The sequence below is a fragment of the Neofelis nebulosa genome, chromosome 17, assembly GCF_028018385.1.
Source record: "Neofelis nebulosa isolate mNeoNeb1 chromosome 17, mNeoNeb1.pri, whole genome shotgun sequence".
NCBI classification, from domain to species: domain Eukaryota; kingdom Metazoa; phylum Chordata; class Mammalia; order Carnivora; family Felidae; genus Neofelis; species Neofelis nebulosa.
This window is the reverse complement of record NC_080798.1, coordinates 57,723,199-57,743,540: the sequence shown is the minus strand read 5'-3', so window position 1 is coordinate 57,743,540 and position 20,342 is coordinate 57,723,199. Positions and strand designations below refer to the sequence as shown.

At 56.9% G+C, this 20,342-nt stretch overlaps 2 protein-coding genes across 5 annotated transcripts in view; one reads left to right on the top strand and one right to left on the bottom strand.

Annotated features, from left to right (window-relative positions):
* Window positions 1–8,548: 8,548 nt before the first annotated feature.
* ADAD2 (adenosine deaminase domain containing 2) lies at window positions 8,549–16,253 on the bottom strand. Of its 4 annotated transcripts, XM_058707198.1 has the most exons (13): window positions 15,975–16,253; window positions 14,982–15,148; window positions 13,970–14,530; window positions 13,718–13,861; window positions 10,964–11,104; window positions 10,596–10,643; window positions 10,373–10,498; window positions 10,137–10,287; window positions 9,876–10,043; window positions 9,522–9,751; window positions 9,177–9,405; window positions 8,800–8,920; window positions 8,549–8,716 (listed from the first exon to the last, which is right to left on the bottom strand). In XM_058707198.1, exons 3-13 carry the CDS (start codon window positions 14,178–14,180, stop codon window positions 8,612–8,614), a joined length of 1,674 nt encoding a protein of 557 aa, XP_058563181.1. In that variant the 5' UTR covers window positions 14,181–14,530; window positions 14,982–15,148; window positions 15,975–16,253; the 3' UTR covers window positions 8,549–8,611. The 4 variants fall into 4 exon arrangements, with proteins under 4 accessions (XP_058563181.1, XP_058563177.1, XP_058563178.1 ...); XM_058707194.1 differs by having other exon boundaries at window positions 13,718–14,530; XM_058707195.1 differs by having other exon boundaries at window positions 13,718–14,530; window positions 14,982–15,104.
* TAF1C (TATA-box binding protein associated factor, RNA polymerase I subunit C) overlaps window positions 16,252–20,342 on the top strand; it is an 8,649-nt gene continuing 4,558 nt past the window's right edge. Inside the window, exons 1-6 of the mRNA XM_058707189.1 lie at window positions 16,252–16,405; window positions 18,103–18,241; window positions 19,145–19,226; window positions 19,387–19,484; window positions 19,556–19,645; window positions 19,736–19,809. Coding sequence (XP_058563172.1) covers window positions 18,104–18,241; window positions 19,145–19,226; window positions 19,387–19,484; window positions 19,556–19,645; window positions 19,736–19,809 — 482 coding nt within the window. The 5' untranslated portion in view covers window positions 16,252–16,405; window position 18,103. The remainder of the gene's footprint in view (window positions 16,406–18,102; window positions 18,242–19,144; window positions 19,227–19,386; window positions 19,485–19,555; window positions 19,646–19,735; window positions 19,810–20,342) is intronic.

The following is a 20,342-nucleotide window of genomic DNA, read 5'->3' as shown; positions in this document are numbered from 1 at the left end:
GGGCACCAGCTGTCACCCTTCCTTTGTCCTGTCACAGTGGACAGGCAGCTGATTTCACTGGGCCTTCCTTTTCTCACTGATGCTGTGGAGAGGTGGGACCAGACGGTGATTAAAGCCCCTCCCGGCTTGGACAGTGTGGGATTCTGGGAAGCCGAGTTCATTGCAACAATGTATGCCACAGAGGGGCAGGTTGGAGACCAGAAGAGAGAGAACACAAAAAAAGCAAGCCCTGGGCCCTGACTATCCACAGAGCTGCTCCCTTAGCAACAATCAAGTAGTTCAAGTTTGAATCGAAATTCGCTGAGATGTCCAGCTACCCTCCCGGTTCCTACCCAGCCACCTGGGCTCCTCCTCTCCGCCCCCCTCCCCCTCCTGCCTGGCTCTGGGCTGTACCTACCGGCTCCAAGCCTCTCGCCGGGAGTACTGAGCATCACTTACTGTATAATTACTGGTCACCAGGCAACTGATGTTTTCACATTTTATTTGGGAAACATCAAACACAAAGAAGTTGCAAGAACAGGAAGTGTGTACCTCTGAACACCTCTTTTTTTTTTTTTAGTTTTTCATGTTCATTTTTCAGAGAAAGAGAGCACGAGTGGGGCAGAGAAAGAGAGGGAAACACAGAATCTGAAACAGGCTCCTGGCTCTGAGCTGTGTCAGCCCAGAGCCCGACGCGGGGCTCAAACCCATGAACTATGAGATCCTGACCTGAGCCGAAGTCGGACGCTCGACCGACGGAGCCACCCAGGCGCCCCTATTCCTCTTTTTCTTTTTTTTTTTTTTTTAACACGTGGTACCATTTGCTTTATTATTTGGAATTTTTTTATTATATACAAATGGTAGGTTTTTCTGGACCATTTGAGAGTAAGTTGGCTACAGCATGGCCCTTCGCTTCTAGAACTTTAGAATATAGTCCCTGGAAAGCCTGTCGGGAAACCATCTGTCCGAGAGGGGACTGGGAGTCTCTGGAGGTGACAACCAACAGAGCGTGTGTATGTACGTGCATTTCACAATGCCAAGTGTCCGTGATTTCTTCGGGTTCTCAAAGGAATCCATGATTCCCCCCCCCCCGAAAATAGGAGAGGAAGCTCTAAGGTAAACCACTGCCTTCGTTTTAAGCTGGAGAGCCAGGGAGACCCGGAATACTTTGCGGGAGAAGGGGGCGATAGCTGTTCTAAGAGTAAGAATATTTTTTTTACAAAACCACAGTACGGTTACCAACATGAGCACGTTTACCTTCAATGCAATGGTTTAATCTAATCTACTGTCTGTTCCAATTTTGTCAGTTGACCTAATAATATCCTTTATAGCTTCTCCCCCGACCAGGATGGGTCCAGCATCGGCTGGATAAGGCGTTTATGCGGCCTATCTCTTGAGCCTCCCATAATCTGGGCTGTTTCCACAGCCTTCTGTGGGATTTCTGACACGAAAATTTTGGATGAATATAGCCCTTCCTTTCTAAAAAAAAATTTTGTTTAACGTTTATTTACTTTTTTTTTTTTCAACGTTTTTTATTTATTTTTGGGACAGAGAGAGACAGAGCCTGAACGGGGGAGGGGCAGAGAGAGAGGGAGACACAGAATCGGAAACAGGCTCCAGGCTCCGAGCCGTCAGCCCAGAGCCCGACGCGGGGCTCGAACTCACGGACCGCGAGATCGTGACCTGAGCCGAAGTCGGGCGCTTAACCGACGGCGCTACCCAGGCGCCCCAACGTTTATTTACTTTTGAGAGAGAGACAGAGACAGGTGCGAGCGGGGGAGGGGCAGAGAGAGGAGACAGAGAATCTGAAGCAGCTCCAGGCTCTGAGCTGTCAGCACAGAGCCCGACGCGGGGCTCGAACTCACAGACTGCGAGATGCTGGCATGGGAGTGGAGAGGCAGAAAGGGAAGGCCAGGCCTGCACAGGCCACCTGTGCGAGGACAGTGTGTCCCCCTTGCAGATGAACTAGTCCGTGAGGCTTGGAGCTGGACTTTTCTCTTCGCCTCTGGTCCCTTCCCTCCTTCCCCGACCCTGCCAGCTGGGAGCAGTGTGCCGCACAGATTCTCAGAACCTGCCCGTTTTATGAGTGCGGACGAGAAGCCTCGGGAAGGGGGTGTAATGTGTCAATTCACACAACCTGAGCTGAAAGAGCTGGGATGGCCTCAGCTCTGTGCCTCACGACCCTCGGCCAGCACCTGCCCGACCCGGCATTTGACCTCTAACCAAGGGGCCCCTCCAGGAACGTGATGTCAGCTAAAAATGAAACAAAGGGCTGTCCCCCAGAGCCCTGTGGCTCCCTGGTCATCCGAGGGGCCCCGCCTGAGACTGCACTCAGCCCAGCTCTGCCTTGGCAGTGGCCTGCACCAAACAACACGTGAAAAATGTGGCGAGACTTTGATAAGTCACCTTTGCTCTCGGGGACAAAACCAAGGGCGGCAGGGAATGGAACGAATTTGGGCGCCCCAAGCTACAATTAGCCAATCTTGCTGTTCCAAAGGCTTCCACTGTACTTGGCCAATGACCAGCTTAAAATAAGATCCCCTGGGGAGCTCGGCAGTCCCAAGCTTCAGGGGTCCCCTGCCCGCACCACCCCCCCCCCCCCCCCGCAACTCCAAGAGAAACATTAAACGATATTAAAAAGTGATGTTGTGGCTTCTCTGCTGTATCGGGGCAGGTCTGGTCACGGGGCCGCTGGGTGAGGGGTGGTAGGGGTCAGGGGTCATCCACCCCTGGGCCACAGCTAAGACCGATTGGGAGGGACAATAGTTGGTTTCCGGGCAGTATTGCTTAACTGTCTGCGATGTGCAGGGTGTTGTTCTAGCCCGGCAGGTGCTGGTGTGGTCCTGAGTAGAGAGGAAGCCGGGACGCAGGAAGTCAGACCACAGATAATTCCAGAAGGAAATGAACTGGACCAGACCAGCATGGCTCGTGGTAAGTCCTAGGAAGGAAGAGCACAGTTTGAGGACGCCAGTGACGTGGGGACATGCTGGGGCCCAACGTGGACAGGCTTCTGAGGAGGTCTCACTCGGTTCTCCCAGGTCTTTGGGTTCCCCCAGAAGCAAACCCTGAGTCAAGGATATACGTGCACGTGGTTTGTCCGGGACCCTGGTAAATACTGGCTGGAGAGAGAGAAGCGAGTCAGGGAAGGGAAGGCAGTACACCCAGGGTGTGGGATCAGCCCCTCAGGCTGCTAGAGCTCAAGCCCGTCCGCACTCCAGTTGTCTGGGAGACAGTGTACCCAGGAAAACGCCAAAGGTTTATTGTATGAAAGTAAATTTCCTGTCATCCGGATGCGTATTCCGGTGTCCCAACAGGTACAGCTTAAACACTTTTTAGGACAGACCCAGAAATACCACTTAGGGATGTTTCGTTTCCAAATACGGGAAACCCTATTTAGACTTCGTTAAATAAGCAGGCAAACAGACAAAAGGAGACAGACTGGCTCTTATAACTGAAAACCCAGATGGAGTCAGGTAGGGCTTGTTCCAGGTGTTTGGCCAATGTCATCAATATCAAACAAGCTCAGATTCTCTGCATCTTCCCTCTGCCTCCCTCGGTGTGTCAGCTTCACCCCCAGGCTCCCCTCATGGCTACAAGATGGCTGCCCAAGCTCCAAGCCTCACAGCCCTCATTCCATCAAGCCCACGGAAGGCAGAAGCCTTTTGTTCCCCCAGAATCCCAAGCATGTGTTTTCATTGAGTCCTACTGGCTGAGTGGTTTACTGCCACAGCCCTGAAACAATTTCTGTGGCTACACTGATGGGTTTACTTGAGTTGGGGCTCGCCCTGGAGCCAAAGATAGGCTCAATCAATCCGGCCCAAACCACATGGCTGAGAATGGGGAGGGTGAGTCTTCCTGGAGGAAAATTGGGGCACCGTTCCAAAAGAGAAGGTGCTGGGCAGGGACCACATCATTCTGGACAATCACAGCGTCTATAGGGTGCTGGCTGCCCCCACCTTCTGCCCCATCACTTCACACACATCCCTGGATTCTCATGGTACCCTCTGAGGAAGGTATGATTATCCCCATTTTACAGACAAAGCAACTGAGGCTCAGGGAAGTTGGGTGAATAGCCCGAGTCACCTGGCCAACAGTGATGGATTCCGGATTTGAACCCAGTCTGGCTGGCTCCAGACTCTATGCTTTTTTTTTTTTTTTTTTTTTTAACGTTTATTTATTTTTTTGAGACAGAGACAGAGCATGAATGGGGGAGGGTCAGAGAGAGGGAGACACAGAATCCGAAACAGGCTCCAGGCTCCCAGCCGTCAGCACAGAGCCCGACGCGGGACTCGAACTCACAAAGTTGATGCCCAACCGACCGAGCCACCCAGGCTCCCCAAGACTCTCTGCTCTTAACCTCTACTTCCTACTGCCTTCCAGAAGCCCCTGTAATATATATGTATATTCCCAATGGGCTCTCTCTCACGATAGACATGGTGCTAAGATCTAATCCTCCCTGTAAGACAGTATTCCACAGGGAGGATATTCGGTCTTTGAAAGAAGCAGGCTTCCTGGTCCAGAGGGAAGTCCTGGCCCTTGGTTCTGCTCTGGGTCTCACACACTCACCAGCTCAGCTCGTTGGTGGGTTTCAAAGTTTATTTATTTAGTAATCTCTGCACCCAACGTGGGGCTTGAACTCACGACTCCAAGATCAAGAGTTGCACGGTCCTCCGACTGAGCCAGCCAGGTGCCCCAAGGGTGTTAAATATCTGTCAAAAAGCCCCCGGTCTCTGAGAGTCTCCCCTGTGTGAGGCCCCCGGCCAAGACTTCATGCACCTTATTTCGTCCACGAAGCGACCTCTAACAAATGAGAACATTGAGACACGGAATGGTCCCACAGATGGTAAGGGCAGAGTTGACATTGACACTCAGCTTTGCCGGTTCCAGGGCCTGTCCCTGTGTTACCAACCACCTGGAGGCTGTCCTTTTCCCTTCCTGGTGGGGCCGGAGGCGGAGGCTGCCACAGGCTTGCCAACATCCAGTCCTCTTCCACATTTCCAGTTTCCCTGCAGGTAGGGGAGCCACGGCCAAGGTTCCGGTTGGTGGAATGTGGTGGAAAGGGTGTGCGCCATTGTGGCACGGGGCTACACGGTCCTCTATGCTTTCCCTCCTGCCTTCACCCCACGAGCCCTGCAGATTCAGAGCAATACTCCAGGCCCTAAGCCAGGCGTCAGTAAACTACATCTGCCTCTCCTGTTTTTGTAAATAAAGTTTTATTGAAACACACGGCCCTTTCATTGCCTACAGTGCATTGGGGGCTATCACCACAGAGTCAAGTCGTTGCAATAGAGACCGTAGGCCCACAAGTGGAAATATTTACTTTCTGGGTCTTTATGGAAAGTTTGCTGGCCCTGCCCTAAGTGGTGTGGCCCCAAGATGGCCATCTAATCCCCTGCGTCAATTGCACCAGCGGGAGAAGGGTTTCTCCCGAGTAAGCCACGGAAATTGCGGGGTTGTATGTCACAGCGTTTGGTCCACCCTGCATCCTGTTTCCTGTAGCAGCTTGTAAAGGCGTCCTCAGGTCAGAGGTCCACACCAAACCCTGGCCGCTGGCTCTGGCAGGGGTAAGGAGCCTCTGTGCCCAGTCACGTTGGCCGGGACCAACATCCACACGCGCTGTCTTCTCGACCAGCACCAACTCTAGGCAATGAAATGTTTTTCTTTCCTAATGGCCCCAAGACACTTGTTCAGTCCTGTACATACATCTCAGAGCCATCAGCCTGTGTGATGGCCCATTTTTTTTTTAAATTTATTTTGGTAGAGATAGAGCAAGCGGGGGAGGTGCAGAGAGAGAGAGGGAGACAGAATTCCAAGCAGGCTCTGTGTCGTCAGCGAGGCTCGAACTCACCAACTGTGAGATCATGACCCGGGCCACAATTAAATGGAAAATTTCAGAATCTCGTCTGACATCATACTCGAGCCCGAGGTTTCTATTCTCTCTCTGGAACCAACCCCTGTAAAGAGGACATCCTATAATTCATTCATTTCCATTCAATGCTGGTTTATCAGGGATCTTCTATGTGGGAGACCCCTGCCCGGGGACACCGGGAGAAACAAACAGGGGGCCCCCTCCGGGAGCTGGGAGCAAGACAGGCCTGACAACAGCCGAGAGCCAGGCACACCACTCTGCTACCTTCCCAGTTCAACCACGGAGATCCCCACAGACTATGGCATCAGTGGCTGACTCACTTGCAGGGGGGCTTTCTTTGAGTCGTGCCCAGCGAGATCACATCACCTCGCGATTTAAATACGGGGGCAAAACTTCACCCCCAGGGGATCAGGCCAAGAAGACATGAACAGACTCTCCATTTCCAAAGCAGCCTTCGTCATCGTCCTCGCTGTGCGAAATGAGGACTGTCTTGGGAGGAAGGGCTCGGACAGGCAGATTTATGCCACGTGGGAACAAATGTTCCTTACTTAGCAGAACACAACAGAGTTAATGTCACTTTGAATAACTTGTTTACCCAGTGATTATGTGATGGATGGAAATCAAAAGCCTCATTGCATGAAACTGCAGCGTGGGGTGGCTACTGTAGGCACCGCCGGGGTACAAAAAGTAAATCAATTTAAGTTATCTCCCGGGGACAACAACGTGTAATAAACGGGCTAATTAATAGGCTTGGGTGTTTTAAAAATCCTCTCGTCCCTGAAAACAGTAACCAAGAGAAATCATTATTTCAGAGTCGGCCCCTGAGAAGTTTTCTTTTAGAGAAATAAGGCCTAATGGGTAAATTACCCAGCAGTTTCCTCGGGCAAATGAGATAACCGGAGCTTACCTGGCTTTGGGGCCTCCCCCCTGCTTCAAACTGGCCTGGGCGCAAGCGCATTCCTGAGCACCAGGGGCCAAGGCAGCCCCTCCCCACCCTCCCCCTCCCCTCCCCTCCCTTCCTCCTTCCCTCCCCCTCCCTTTCCTCCTCCCCTTCCCTTCCCTCCCAGCTCCTCTCCTCCCCTCCCCCTCCCCCCAGCAGCTTCCTGGGTGTTCTGCAATCACACCAGCTGGACCACTTTCTTTCAACTGCACCTCCCACCTCGAGACCACGACCAGGCAGCCCTCCTGATTACTTGTCTAGATGCGGTGACCCAAGTACGCTGAGGTTAAGTGGCTGGCAGAGGCCACACACACCCAGGGGCAGAGGGGTGGTCTGGAGGGAGGGGACACCATGCCAGGATTTCAGCATCAGCACTGGCCTGGCCCCGTTGACCCAGCTTTCCATGGCCCCCCCGGGGGGAGCAGTCTGTGGTCCTGAGGCTTAAAAGGGCTGTGGGTGCAGGGAGCCTCGGGCCGCAGGGTGTGTGGGGCCAGGGAGTGGGGGGGGGGGGGGGGGCGGCATGATTTCAGCCATTCCTGGCCCCAGGTCTCCAGACGTCCCAGTGGCCCGTGCACCTGTTCCGTGGACACTGTCCAGGCTGGCGGGGTGCCCAGGTGTCCAGACACGTGCAGGTGCGAGGATGGTCTTCCCTCCCGAGGCCCTCAGGGTGAGCCCCCCTCCGCCGGCTCCCTGCAGCCCCCTGGAGGGAAAGCGAGGAAAAACGCCCACCAGGCCCTGCTAGGCCCGCAGGCCCAGGCAATCCTTCCATTCACCCAGGCGGAACAGCTGGGGCGGCACCGCTCTGCACGACCCCCTCCGTCAGCTCCCCAGGGCTGCCATAACAAGTACCCCACCCTCGGTGCCTTAAAACAGACAGTTATTCCCTCCTGGCTCTGGAGGCCGGAAGTCCGAGGTCAAGATGCCGGCAGGGCTGGTTCCTTCCGGAAACTCTGGGGACAAAACCAGCCCGCGCCTCCCTCCCGGTTCTGGTAGCGGCTGGCCATCCTCGGCGTGCCTTGGCTTGTGGTCCCAGCGCTGGCGTCTCAGCGTCCGTGTCCACACGGCCTCCTCCCTCTGTGTGTCTGTGTCTCCTCTTAGAAGGACGCCAGTCATGGGATTTAGGGTCCCCAGTCCCGGCCTCCCCTGGAGCAGGCAGGCAGGACTGAGCCACAGCTGGCACCACAATAAAGTGACTCTGTGTTTACAAAAACCAGAGGCCCAATATGGAGTCGCTTAGCCTGAGTTCCCACACCGAGGTTTGGGGTTTAATTCATAATCTCACTGCAGTTTCACTCTCCCTAGAAAGGTAGCCTTAACTGGTCAGTCAGGAATTTTTCAACCAGAGCCAGTGAGTCGGCGACCTGGGTCCCCTCTACCCCCCCAAAGAAAGAGGAGGTAATCCGAATGATAAGACACTTTGCTTCTGCCCCTAGAAAGTTCCATGCCTGGGATAATCCTTTTTTGTTTTTTTTGTTTGCTAATAACATTCTTGCTCTTCCCCTCCTTGTAGAAAAACTTTCCATCTTGTCCAACTCCTTGGAAGCCCTCTCTGCTTGCTAGGGGGCCCCGCCCCACTCATAAATCTGGAAGTGAGAGGGCTGCAGGTGACCCCCTCCTTCCCAAAAAAGCCCAGCAACAGCTAGAATCCCCCAGAAACTGCACTTTTATTTAAGTCCCGGTGTGCCGTAGTCCCCACCCCCCCACCCTGTAGGCCCCTCCCTGTAACCCCAATTTCTCCCATGCACCCCCCCCCCCCAACCCTTCCCCAGAGACAGCAGGGTCCAGCTTGGCTCGGGGACCTCGTCCGCTTCAGCAGGTCAGTTTCAGTCTCTGAATTTGTCCACGAGTGGTTTTGAGGGCCAAGCCCCCAGGCCCTGCTGGTCCAGGAGGAGAGACAGCTGCCTGCGAGCGTCCTGGTAGGGTCCGGCCTAGGACAGGACAGGAGAGTGGGGGGGCGCGTGCCTGCTGGGGGTGCGGGACCGAGGGGCTACAGGGGTGGCAAGGCGCTGACCTTGGCTGCCTCATAGGTCTTCAAGGCCAGGAGGCAGGACTTCCCGAGAGCTCTGGCAGCCTGGCGGAAGGCCCGGAGAAAGGCTGCCTTGCAGAGGCGGGAGGGAGGCCCAAGGGAGGTCCTGGAGTTGGAGAGAGGAGGTGTGAAAATCCCAGATGGCAGAAAGACTATCAGGCCCGCGCCACGCCTCTCCTGCCACCTCCTTTCTCGCCCTGGTGATCTTGGGTTCACGGGTGTCACAGGGTAGGTAATGGAAGCACTGGCCACGGTCCCAGAGCTAGGACTAGAACCAAGCTGGGGACCAGATATACTCTCCCTCCCCGTGGGCAGGGAGACAGGGACCCCTCACCACCAGCCCGCCCGTCGGCCTTTCTTACTCGGCCTTCACACGCCCGGTGGCCACATCCACAACCTCAACGTCGGTGTCCCCCAGGCTCCAGTTGAGGCTCAGGCCATGGCAGGCACTGGGGGTAGGATCCGAGGGGGCCACAGGGGGCCCTGCAAACAGGTGCAGCGTGGTACGGGCATAGGGCCCCAAGACCCCGTCTAGGTTGGGCCGGGTGTGGATGGCCCTGCTCAGAGTTGGGGGGTCGTGGCAGGGGTCGGCTGTGGGGACAGAGGCACGGAACGAGGTCTGAGTCACACACACCCCACCCAGAGCCCACCTTCCACCCTCACCACAGCTCCCCCCCCCCCGCCCCCTCCCCCACCAGGGGCCTCACCCAGGACCAGGCTGGTGGCGTAGAGGGGAGGCAGGAAGTGGGCGAGCAGGGCGCCACCCAGCCCTAGCACGACCCAGCGTGCCAGCTTGTCGCTGGTGGAGAGGCAGCCCACGTGGGTGTCGCGCAGGGCGGGCGCTACGTAGCTCACGGGCCTCAGCTCCCCGCAGATGTGGGCCTGCATGCGGGAGGACGGGCTGTGCAGGAGGCTGCCCTCAGCGGACGGTGGGAGGCTGCAGGGGGGCAGGGGGAACGCAGGCACCGGACGCGAGAGTCAGGGCTGTCCTAGCCCCCCCATCCTGCCCTCCCCGATGCAGGCAGACCGAGGGACCCCCCCACCCCGGACCCCCAACATACTAGATGTCATGAGCAGCTCCCTTGGGGGTGTTGCTGATGTACAGGTGCAGGAAGATCCGGGGCTTGAGGGCAAAGGGGGGCCCGGGCCCAGGCTGGGGGGCCAGTACCGACCGTTCCTTGCCCTTAGGGCCACCCTGTGTCGCCAACAGGAGCTGCCGGAACAAGAACCTGGGAGAGGCAGGTGGCGAAGCAGCTGGGGCCGTGGGGCCCCGCGTCCTGCCCCGGGGCTGCCCCCGAGTGCCTGCCCTGCCCGTCCCTCACCTGCGCAGGGCCCGGCGGGCCACCACCAGCCCGTGGCCGTCGTGGAGCTGCCGGCCCGAGAACTGCAGCCGGCGGGCACAGCTGCTACTGCCTGTACCCAGCGCCACCAGCTGGTAGACCTCCTTAGCGTGGCCCCTGGCGCCGGGGACCTCTGTAAGGCGAGGAAGCGGAGACATGCCAGCCAAGGCAGGGGGCCCAGGAGGGGGGTGGGGGCTGCGGGGCGGGGCAAGCCCTACCTCTCTCCAGGATGACCGCAGCCACAGTGCCCTTACAGGCCCAGTATGGGGAGGTCTTGTCCACCAGACGGTCAAAGCCGGCGCTGACCACGGCCGCGCAGCGCTGCTCGTGGGTCAGGATGTTCTCTGCATGTGGGGGGGAGGGGGGAGGGGGGAGGTGGGGGCCCCGCAGGCTGTGCCCCTCTCCTCACCACGGGGGCCGGGTCAATGGGGGCCCACCTACCTACACTCAGAGGATGGAGTGGAAGACTGCTGGGGGTCTCTGGGGACTCTGGAAGAGAGACAAGGGGGCAGGTTGCCATGGGTACCAGCGCCTGCCCTCTGGTTTTTTGTCCTTCTGGAAGCCAAGAAGTTCCATCGGTGGGAGTGTGATCGGATCATCTTCCAGAAACCCCAAATTCCTGGGCTGCCCCTGGCCGGCCGGCCAGCCCTGCACCCCCGGGGGGGGGGGCAGGCTTCAAAGGAATTAGGGCAGGGGTCAGCTCACATCCCGCTCCCCGGCTCCCCACAGGCCAGGTCCTGATGCCCAGATGGTCTCTGCGACACCCCAACCGTGCACACGCCCCCACTGGGGTCACCGGCCCCCCTCACCTGGGCTCCCCAGCTGACTCCGGATGTAGCGGAGGGCGGAGAGCGCCGCCTGCTGTCTGGCCTCCGGCTTGCTGCTGGCCTTGACAGAGGGGCAGAGCAGGCCATCCACCTCTGCACACACGGAGAAGGGGAGGCAGGGGTCTGAGGAAGGAGGGAGGGGGGTGAAGCTGCGAGCCCACGGTCCATCCCCCAGTGGGCCCATCTGAGCCACGGCCCCCCTCAGCCGCTTCCTCCTCACCCCACCCCTACCCTCACTGCCACCTATTGGCCGTCGGGCAATTTTGCCACAAAAGAAAACCACGAAAAATAAGAGGGGGGCATTCACTACAAATGACATAATGACACGTGAAAAATGAGTAGCAATATTAAAAAGACTACCACAAAATACAACACGTTTGAATGCACTCCAAACGTGTAGTGTGGATCCACGGCAGTCCTGCACGAGGAACGGATTTCGTTCTGGGGACCGTGGCCAAGGGCTTGTGTTCAAAGCCCCGCGTTCACGCACGGCATCAAATGGTTTTATCTGCTCGCTGATTCTGCTCCTCGGTCGGCAGCACGCTTTCTCTTTCTTGGCTAAAACGTCTTCCTTCTTTAAGAGAGGAATCCGTTTCCAAGTACCGGGCTGCCTGCAACGAGCCGAGGTCTGGACTCCTGTTGCGGAAGCCTTAGCGCAGAGATTCACTCCCTGTGGGAGGACATCCGGAATGCCCCCTGGCGGGTGCAGGAGGAGCCCTGGCATCGGAGAAGCTCCTGGGGCCGGATTGACCACAATGGGGCAAGTGAAGACACCTGGCGGACCACCCCCCCACAACCCCGCCTGCACTCAGGCCTCCCCCCCCAGCTAACGGTGCCCATGGTGGGACAGAGCACGGGCCTCCCGGTGCACCCCTTGGTGCAGCCAAGGACAGGAGGTTACCACGTGCGCTTGTGCCCAGAATCATAACCTGAACCCGGTCCTGGGGAGACACATAAACCCAAATGGTAGGACTTTCCACGAAACCACCAGCCTTTAGTCTCCAAAAACATCAATTTTCCTGGAGACAAACACGGGCCGGGGAGTGGTTTCACATAAAAGGAGACTGAAGAGACGTGGCAGCTACACGACAGGTCACGCCGCGTGCGAAAATGGTTATTACCGAGACAACCGGCAAAACGCGGGTGTGAGTGGTCGTTAGGTTACAACATTACATCAGTGTTCTCGTTCCCGAATTTGATCACTCGCCGTCGTTATGTAAAATAATGTCCTTGTTCTCAGGAAATACACTTAGGCATCCAAGGGGTAAACTAACTTTGGTCAGAAAAAAAAAATGTATTTATATATACATTAAGAGGGGGAGAGAGAGACATCCACAAAACGAAGGTGAAAAGGCTAACTGGATCTCGGTGAAGAGCTTCTAGGAGCTCTTCCTTACTATTCCTTACAATGTTACCAAATAAAAGCTAGAACTAAAAACAGCGCCCACCCACATAAACAAGGGGCAGGGGTATCCTAAGCAGAAGGGAGAGGCGATATAACCCCAGTGGTTCACACAGTGCAAACCGGCTACAGCCTCTCTGGCCTCAGCCTTCCCGTCTGTAACGTGGGGACAATACCATGCCTCTCTTAAGGAATAGTCATGAACGCTCAATGAGTTCATGTGGCCGAAGCCCTTCCAACAGGGGCCTGGCTCATGGCCCAGGACCCAAGAAGGTGAGCTATGATCGTCTGTGCTGAACCCGTCTTCTTATTTTCTGCATTCTTGATGCTTCTGAATTTGGGGCTTTGATCCTGGAGACCGCCTCTCCTAGGACTGGCTAACTCCTAGAGAGGACAAACCACTTCCCTGCAAACGCACCTCTGACACAGAAACCAACCAATCCAGAGCTCGTACCCCGGCCACCAACCCTAGATCACCCCACAGACAGGTACTGGGCAAGTAGGGATCCCCTCATAAGCCCAAAACTTACTCAGTGCCTTGCTTTGCACAATCCTAGGCTTACCCAGCGTACCTACCCTGCCTCAACCATTCCTTCCCAAGAAAACCCCAACAAAGGCCCTGCGTTTTTCTCTCTCCCCCCCCCCCTTCTGCCTCCCAACCAGTTCTGGTCCTGTCCCCTGTGGCCCTATGTGGTGAGGTCTGTCACCTTTTCCTACGGATCTGAACTTCTTCCTCTTTGACGGTCATTTCCACGCCTGCTGCCTTACCACCCATGATGAAAAGAAGACCCAAGTACGTTTTTAATACGGTACCTTTTGGGCTATTCACTTGGGGTTCTCTTCGGCAGTTGTACAAACGCACCCAACAGCTGGACAGATAACTCTCTTACCATCTCCTTAGAAACTGGGAATGCTCTGGCATAGGGGAACCTGGTTTTGGGACCTGGGGTCCTGCTCTGTGTGTCTGTGTCAGAGGTGTGGGGGGGGATACACTGGGGAAGAGGAAAGGACAGGGTAACGAGTACAGCTCCATCCAGGGCTGCCATGATCACACTGGGCTTGAGAAGTCACTCTGGGAGCTACAATGTCGGCATGGCAACTGTAATTGCATGGACTTAGCCCTCAGAAAAAAACAGTGCAGAAAGGCTGGGTGGCTTGGGCCAAATCCCTTAACCTGCTGGAACTTTCAGAGGGCGACTTGCTGAGACCTCGCCAGTTGGATGTCTGGGTGGGGCACACAGCAGGTCTCCAGCAGGCGGGCTCCAGGCTCAGGCCCAGCTCATGGTCCCTCCTCCACCCAGGGAGCGCTGCGATCGCGGGCCTTGGGGCCTCACCTGCCGTCTGGTCCTCTCGGAAGACCAGGGAGACGCCCAGACTGGCTGCATACTGGGTGAGCAAGGCCACGGCCTGGCCTGGCGGCGGGTCCTTGAGCTGCAGGCCCAGCTGTCCGGCCGCCTTCTGGAGGTCCCCGGCGGGCCCTGCGGGCAGGACAGAGACCCTGGGGGACCTCCCCATCCGTGCCCCCAAGTCTTCCCGTGCCCGGGCTGCCCCCAGCTCCCTGACTCCGGTCCCCGCCCTGGGCCCACCGTCCAGTGCTGCCGAGGCCTGGGGCTGCCCGTCCCTGTCGTCGTCGTTCTCCACACGGGGGGCGACCGCAGGCTCCCAGGGGTCTTGGCCCAGGCTGGCTGAGGGCTGCCAGGGGCTGGGCCTGGGGTTGATTTGCAACGACGCCGCCAGGCGAGGCTTCCTGCGGCCGCCGTCATCCGTGCCTGGGGCGGCGCTGGCTGTTGAAGCCATGGCTGAACGCGGGGACCCGAGGGGACAGCTGACCCAATCTCGCTCTGATTGCGCCCTTTTACGCACGTTGGCGCGGCTTCACGTGAGGAGCACGGGGCTCGGCGGACTTTGCCTGGCAAGCCCCGCCCCCACCTCGCTGCTGGCCAATGAGAGCCTGCAGGGCTATGTCGGACAGCCTGCCCAGCCAATTGGAAGGCCAGCCTCCTGGATCTCAACGGCCAGGATGCGGGGCCCCGGTTGAGCGATCTCGCCCTTCCTGGGCGGGGGGCGGGGGGACTTCAAGCAAGGAGTCTGGAGGGGAGGAAGGAGAACGAGGTTCCCGTTACGTGTTCTCCCAACCCCGAGTGGTCCTGGAAGTGAAGACCAGGGAAGGGGCCTGGGGATGCGCATCCAAAGCCTCACCCTTGCTCCCGCCCCAAGATGCCCCCAACTACACTCATCACACCAGACCGCCCCCAACCAATAAGCTTGCGTGGGGTGGGGGTGGGGGGAGTCCTTAGGTGTTATCAATCGGAGCAGCTGCCCAGCATCTGAAGGATCTGCTTTGGAAAACTTCACTGGAGGCCTTCCCCAAGCCTCTAGCCACAATTAACCATTTGGCACCCCCGGCATTTTTTTTTTTTTTTTTTCGAAGGGGTTTTAAGTTGGCTTATAAAACTACCACCGGACAGTAGATAAGGGACTAGGGATGAAGGAAAACTAGCAAAAACAAGATGAAGTTAGAGATGAGGACAATTTACACACGGTCTATGATGCAGTACGCAATTGTTTTAAGGGGCCACAAATTTAACTGAGTCTTACCGGAGCCAGCGAACAGGAAAATGTGACCACTCGGTTCACAGTCCGGAAGATCTGTCGCCGTTGCCGCTGCTGCTATTGATTGCCACCTTTGGGTCTGACGGTGCTAACCAGGGAGAGTGGATGCTGGGGCAAAGAAGGAACAGTTGGTGGATCCAGGGACGTTTGACCTGGGAAGACGGGCAGGAAAGATTCACGCGCACTGGAGAAAAAGTTCTCAGACACTTAGACTGAAATCAGACCCTTAGAAATTGATCTTTTAAAAATAATCGTTCTCAGGGATCCTGGGTGGCTCAGTCGGTTAAGCATTTGAATCTTGATTTCAACTCAGGTCATGATCCCAGGGTCCTGGGATAGAACCCATGTCGGGTTCCACACTGCGTGTGGATCCTGCTTGGGATTCTCTCTCTCCCTCCCTGTCTGCCCCTCCCCTGCTTGTACTCTGTCCCTCTCTCTCAAAATAAACATTTAAAAAATATTAAAAAAATAAAAACAATGGTTCTCAAAGTGTGGTGCCTGGATCAGCATCACCTGGGAATTCATTAGAAATGCAAGTTCTCGAATCACATCCCAGACCTACTGAACCAGAAACTCTGGGAGTGGGGCCCAACAAACTGGTTTGATAAGCCCTCCAGGGGATTCTGTTGCACGCTCAAGCTTGAGAGCTATTGGGTTAAGATAATGGTAAGATTTATGATTGCATGGTAGTTTTTAAAGCGTGACCCCCCCCCCCCCACACACACACACACACATAAGTGCAATCAGCATCCACTGGGAATTTAGCAATGCAAAGGATCGGGTTCCACCCCACCCAGTAACTGTTTTACACGCCGGTCAAATGATGCCAAGGAAGCTAGAACTTGAGGAGCAGTGCTTAGAGCTATATTTGCTTGACCACTGGGAGAGTTTCATGCACTCTAGGGGTACATGTATCGCTGGTTATAAAGCCTGCTTTATACATCAGATGTGAGGACAATTCTTTGGATTTCTACTCACTGATTCAGCGCTTGGTTCATAGTAAGTGCTCCGTACTCAGGAAGTGTTTGTTGAATGAATTAATTTAATACTGAACAGCAAGCCTGCAGAGATGGGATTCGAATCCGCATCAAACTGACCTTCATTACACGGACCCGAGGGGACGGTATATACTTCTACTGTCCGAGGTGCCGCCTCCATGACCATTCTCCCTCCACCCGGGAGGTGGCGCTCCGCGGCGGCCGCGCAGGCCAGGCTGGGAGGCGGGACTTCCTGCCTTCAAGGGAGCACTTCCGGCCCGGCCCGGAAGACCGTTAATACCCGTGGTGGTGCCGTTCCATCTCGGGCGCTGGAGTCGGGGGGTAGTTTGCGGGCTCCCTCGTGGCGTGCGGGTTAGGCAGGTGCCCCGCGGAGGTCCAGGTCGCCGATGAGCACAGCAGAGCCCGGGCCACGTAAGTGCGCGCGCCGCCCGGACGGCGGGGCGGGGGGAGTCTCCGGGCTGCGAGCGGAGCTCCGGCTTGGTCTGTGCGCGAGTCCGCGGGCTCCACGCCGTGTGGCTTTGGGGACAAGTTCCCCAGCCGCCGCACAGGGGGCTGGCAGCTCCTGCCTCGGGGTGCGGTGAGGATCCCACAAATGCAACGCGTGGCAGCAGCCGTCCGGCACACAGCGGTTCCCGCGGGGCCTCTGCCGGTCGGAGGTGAGGGCGGGAAATGAGGCTGCCTCGTCCGGGGGGCTTTTCCGAGCTCGTGGGCTCCACCAGCGCCCTCTGCCTGCCTGGGTTTGTTTGAGGCTGTTTGGATCCTTTCTCGTCGTTCATTTCTGGATTTGTTCTTTCAATTTATGTGCACGAATCGCTACTGTGGAGCGTATACCGAGGCCCTGGGAAGAAGTGAAGTCCCTTCCCCGTGGGGGCTGTTGGAGCAGTTTTGAATCAAATAGCTGCATCTGTAAATATCTAATCATACATCGCAGTGCGTGCTCTGGAGAAAGTGCAGGGTGTGGGGGGTGGAGAACCTGCCCAGGATTTTGTAGGTGGGTGGGAAGGATGCTGATGTCGATTCTCAGCGGAGAGATGGGTGTGCAGTGAAAGGCAGTACGGCGAAGAAATCCCTAAGGAGGTCAGTGTGCTTGGAGCCCAGGCACAAGAGATGAGCTAGACGTGAGCTGGAGATGTGTTTGGAGACGTGCCCACGCTGGTTTATCAGGGATGCAGCCCCCTCTGGGAGGCATGGGTACTCCCTAACTGCCTTCAGGACAGAAGGTCCCGGGGAAGCCAGTGTTTTGCACAAGGGTTCACTGAGCCGTTCTTTGATTCCCGCCACTGCCCTCACCTGTTCTGTTGTGGGAAAGGGGAGGACGGCAGCAGCCAGCCCCGGGAACCCTGCCCTGGGAGAGCTCACAGTCTGGCAAGACTACCTAGAGTGAGGCTGATGTGCCATGAGAAACACATATTCGTTCATTCGAGAAGCGTTTATCCGCGCTTCCGCGTGACAGGTGTTTTGCATGAGATGCAGGGGTGTAGGGGGATTACAGAATAAACCCGTAAAACGCAGTGGCAGTTCCAAGGGACAGTTTGTATCTGGCAGAGCCCTTTGACGTAAATCTATTTTTTATAACTTTTATCCTTTAGACATGAATTTACTATTATTTAGTTTTTTAATGGTTTTTTTTTTTTTATTATTCATTTTTGAGAGACAGAGGAGTGCTAGCGGGGAAGGGGCAGAGAGAGAGGGAGGCACAGAATCCGAAGCAGGCTCCAGGCTCCGAGCTGTCAGCACCGAGCCCGATGCGGGGCCCGAACTCACGAACCGTGAGATCATGACCTGGGCCAAAGTCGGACGCCCAACTGACTGAACCACGCAGGCGCCCCAAGGCATAAATTTCTTATTAATCAACACACAGTTGCATTTTCTGCAAGGTACTGTACCCGACGGTGGGAAGACAGATGAAGAGGACTCCTTGGCTTTGGGTGAACTTGAGTTGGTCTTGGGAGCGTAGCCTGGGATGCAGGGCGTGTAGCCTGCAAATGTGTGGTTATGACGCGTGACAGCTATGGTACAAGCTGACCCCTGGCCACCGGGAACCCCGCAGGGCGCTGTCAGGTTCAAGTCTCTGAGAAAGCTCTCGACGCGTGGTTCTTGTTTTCCAGGATGGACTTCCCCGGCTCGCTCCCACCCACGTTGTTTAGGACCGGCCCCCTTGGTGTGAGTAACACCCCTGACCTGTCTTTCATGTGCAGCTGGAGAGACGCGCTCACCCTGCCTGAGCCCCTGGCCCAGAACTCCCAGGTGAGGATAGCGGGGACAGCCCCGGCAGCAGCCCCTCCACTGCCCCCCTCCTTTTCCAGCATTCACACCCACCGTCAGGATGCAGGGTGGCTTTGCATTAGTGCAAATCTGCCAAGACACAAATCTGCCACGCAGAACCTCGCCTTGGGGTTACGGAGGATGCCCTACTCTCCCCAGAGGGTTTCCTGAGCAGGAGCTGTCGCCTCGCTCGTCCCCCCCGCCCCGCTCAGTTTTTCCCACATTTGCCCGGCAGATGCTCACTGATGAGCCCCTCCAGGGTGCCGGGTACCTTTTTAGGCCCTGAGAATCCAGCGTGAGTAAGTCACATACACCCCCTGCCTCTGGGACTAAGGGTTCGGCTGAGTGAGAACAGACCAGTGGGGAAAGGATAAAATCATTACCGAGTATGATAAGGGCTCTGAACCAGCACAGTGGGGATGAAGGGGGGCGGGGCGGGGGTGCGTGGGAAGGGATGAGGCGGAAGGGAAGGAGAGGCCTCTGGGACAGGAAGGACAAGGCTCTTTGCCTGGAAGCCCGAGCCATCTGGCTCCCCCTCGGAGACAGGCTGCCCAAGGATTATGCCAGGTGGGCGGGCCTGTGGGCTCCCCAAGTAAGTAACCGCGTGGTGTCCCGAGCAGAAGCGAGAGTCAGGCGGCACTCGGGTCACCGGTAGTGGCACGGGGGCTTCTTCTTTGAGAGCCAGCGCGGCTGTGGGTCAGAAGTGCAGATTGGCCCCAGGCTCCTGGCCTTTTTCTTGGCTAGCTGTGTCCTGGGGCCAGGCTCCCTGGGTCTCCATTTCTTCGCCAGTAAAGCACAGGGACCGTTGTACCAGTGAGTTAATAAATGACACATGCCAGCGCCTGGGACCGTGCTCACGGTGTTGTCGGGCTTGTGTTTCCTCAGAATGGGGTGTCGTGCACGGCCGCAGCCCCGCTCTGGGAGCCGGAGACCCCCGGGCCCCTTCCCTTGCTGCCTCCTGGTCCCGGTAAGGATCTTGGTCCTCCCAAGCTGCTCCCATGTCACTTCTGTCCCCCACCCCCCCACCCAAAGGCCTTCCCTCCGGTCATCTGGGACACCTGGCTCCACTTCTGGGCCCTTTCTGGTTCCCGAGACGAACCCCTTCCCCAGCCTCACTGTTCCCTCAGATCCCTGGGACCCTGGGGTGACCGCCCGGGACCTGCTTTTCCGGGGAGGTATCCCGTTCCGAAGAAAGCCCCGGGCCGTGCTGGATGTGACAGAACAGGTGGGTAGGTGCACGGTGGCCAGTGTCGTGTGCCAGGGCTGTGCTTAGTGACCTGGCCTCCTCTCCTGCAGCTCAGCCGCTTCCTGTGGGACCACGGGGACATAGCCTTTGCGCCCCTGGGGAAGCTGATGCTGGAGAATTTCAAACTAGAGGGAGCACGGGTGAGTAACCCCGGTCCCACCAGGAGAGAGGCTTCCCCGCTTCTTGGGGTAACGTCGGCTGTGCGAGCTTGACAAGGCCTTTCCACACAGAGCCATTCTAAGAAGAAGACAGTGGTCAGTGTGAAGAGTCTGCTCCAGGACCTCGGTGGACACCAGCCCTGGGGGCAAGTGGCTAGTGAGAAAGGCCGGGCTCAGTAGGCCTAGCTGGCGGGGGTCGGGGGGGGGGAGGGGGGGGTTGGGTGGAAGGAGCCAGGGCACGGACGTAGGTTTCTGTCACGGTCGTTTCCCCTGCCCCGTGCAGTCATGAGCCATAGTCCACACCCAGCTGGAAGTGGAAGAGAGAATTCGGTTCACGGACCGCAGGCATGGCTGCATCTGGGTGCTCAAGTAACGTTAATAAGGCTCTGTCTTTTTTTTTTCTCATCCACTTGGCTTTGCTTGGCTTATCCTAGACGAACTGTTTCTAAGTGTCAGTGAGAGAGCTTTTGATTTCGAGGAAGAAACCCGGTGTCTTTCCTGGGGCACCAGCAGAAGTTCTGGGAAGGGCGTGGTTGGCCTGGTCTGTGCGTCTTGCTTCTCTATGAGGCAATCACTGTAGCCAGAAGTGACATGTGACCACCCTTGCAGCGTGCGGGGCGGGGCGGGGGGGGGGGTGCGTGGCAGGAATAGGGTCGTTTCCCAAAGGAAGAGATTCTGG

Coding starts and splice junctions, on each gene's coding strand:
- ADAD2 (XM_058707194.1), bottom strand. CDS start 14,180: ATGGCTTCAACAGCCAGCGCCGCCCCAGGCACGGATGACGGCGGCCGC. Junction 10,499..10,595: donor ACTCCATCCTCTGAGTGTAG/GTAGGTGGGCCC, acceptor CCCCACATGCAG/AGAACATCCTGACCCACGAG. Junction 8,921..9,176: donor ACCGGGCGTGTGAAGGCCGA/GTAAGAAAGGCC, acceptor CTCCAACTCCAG/GACCTCCCTTGGGCCTCCCT.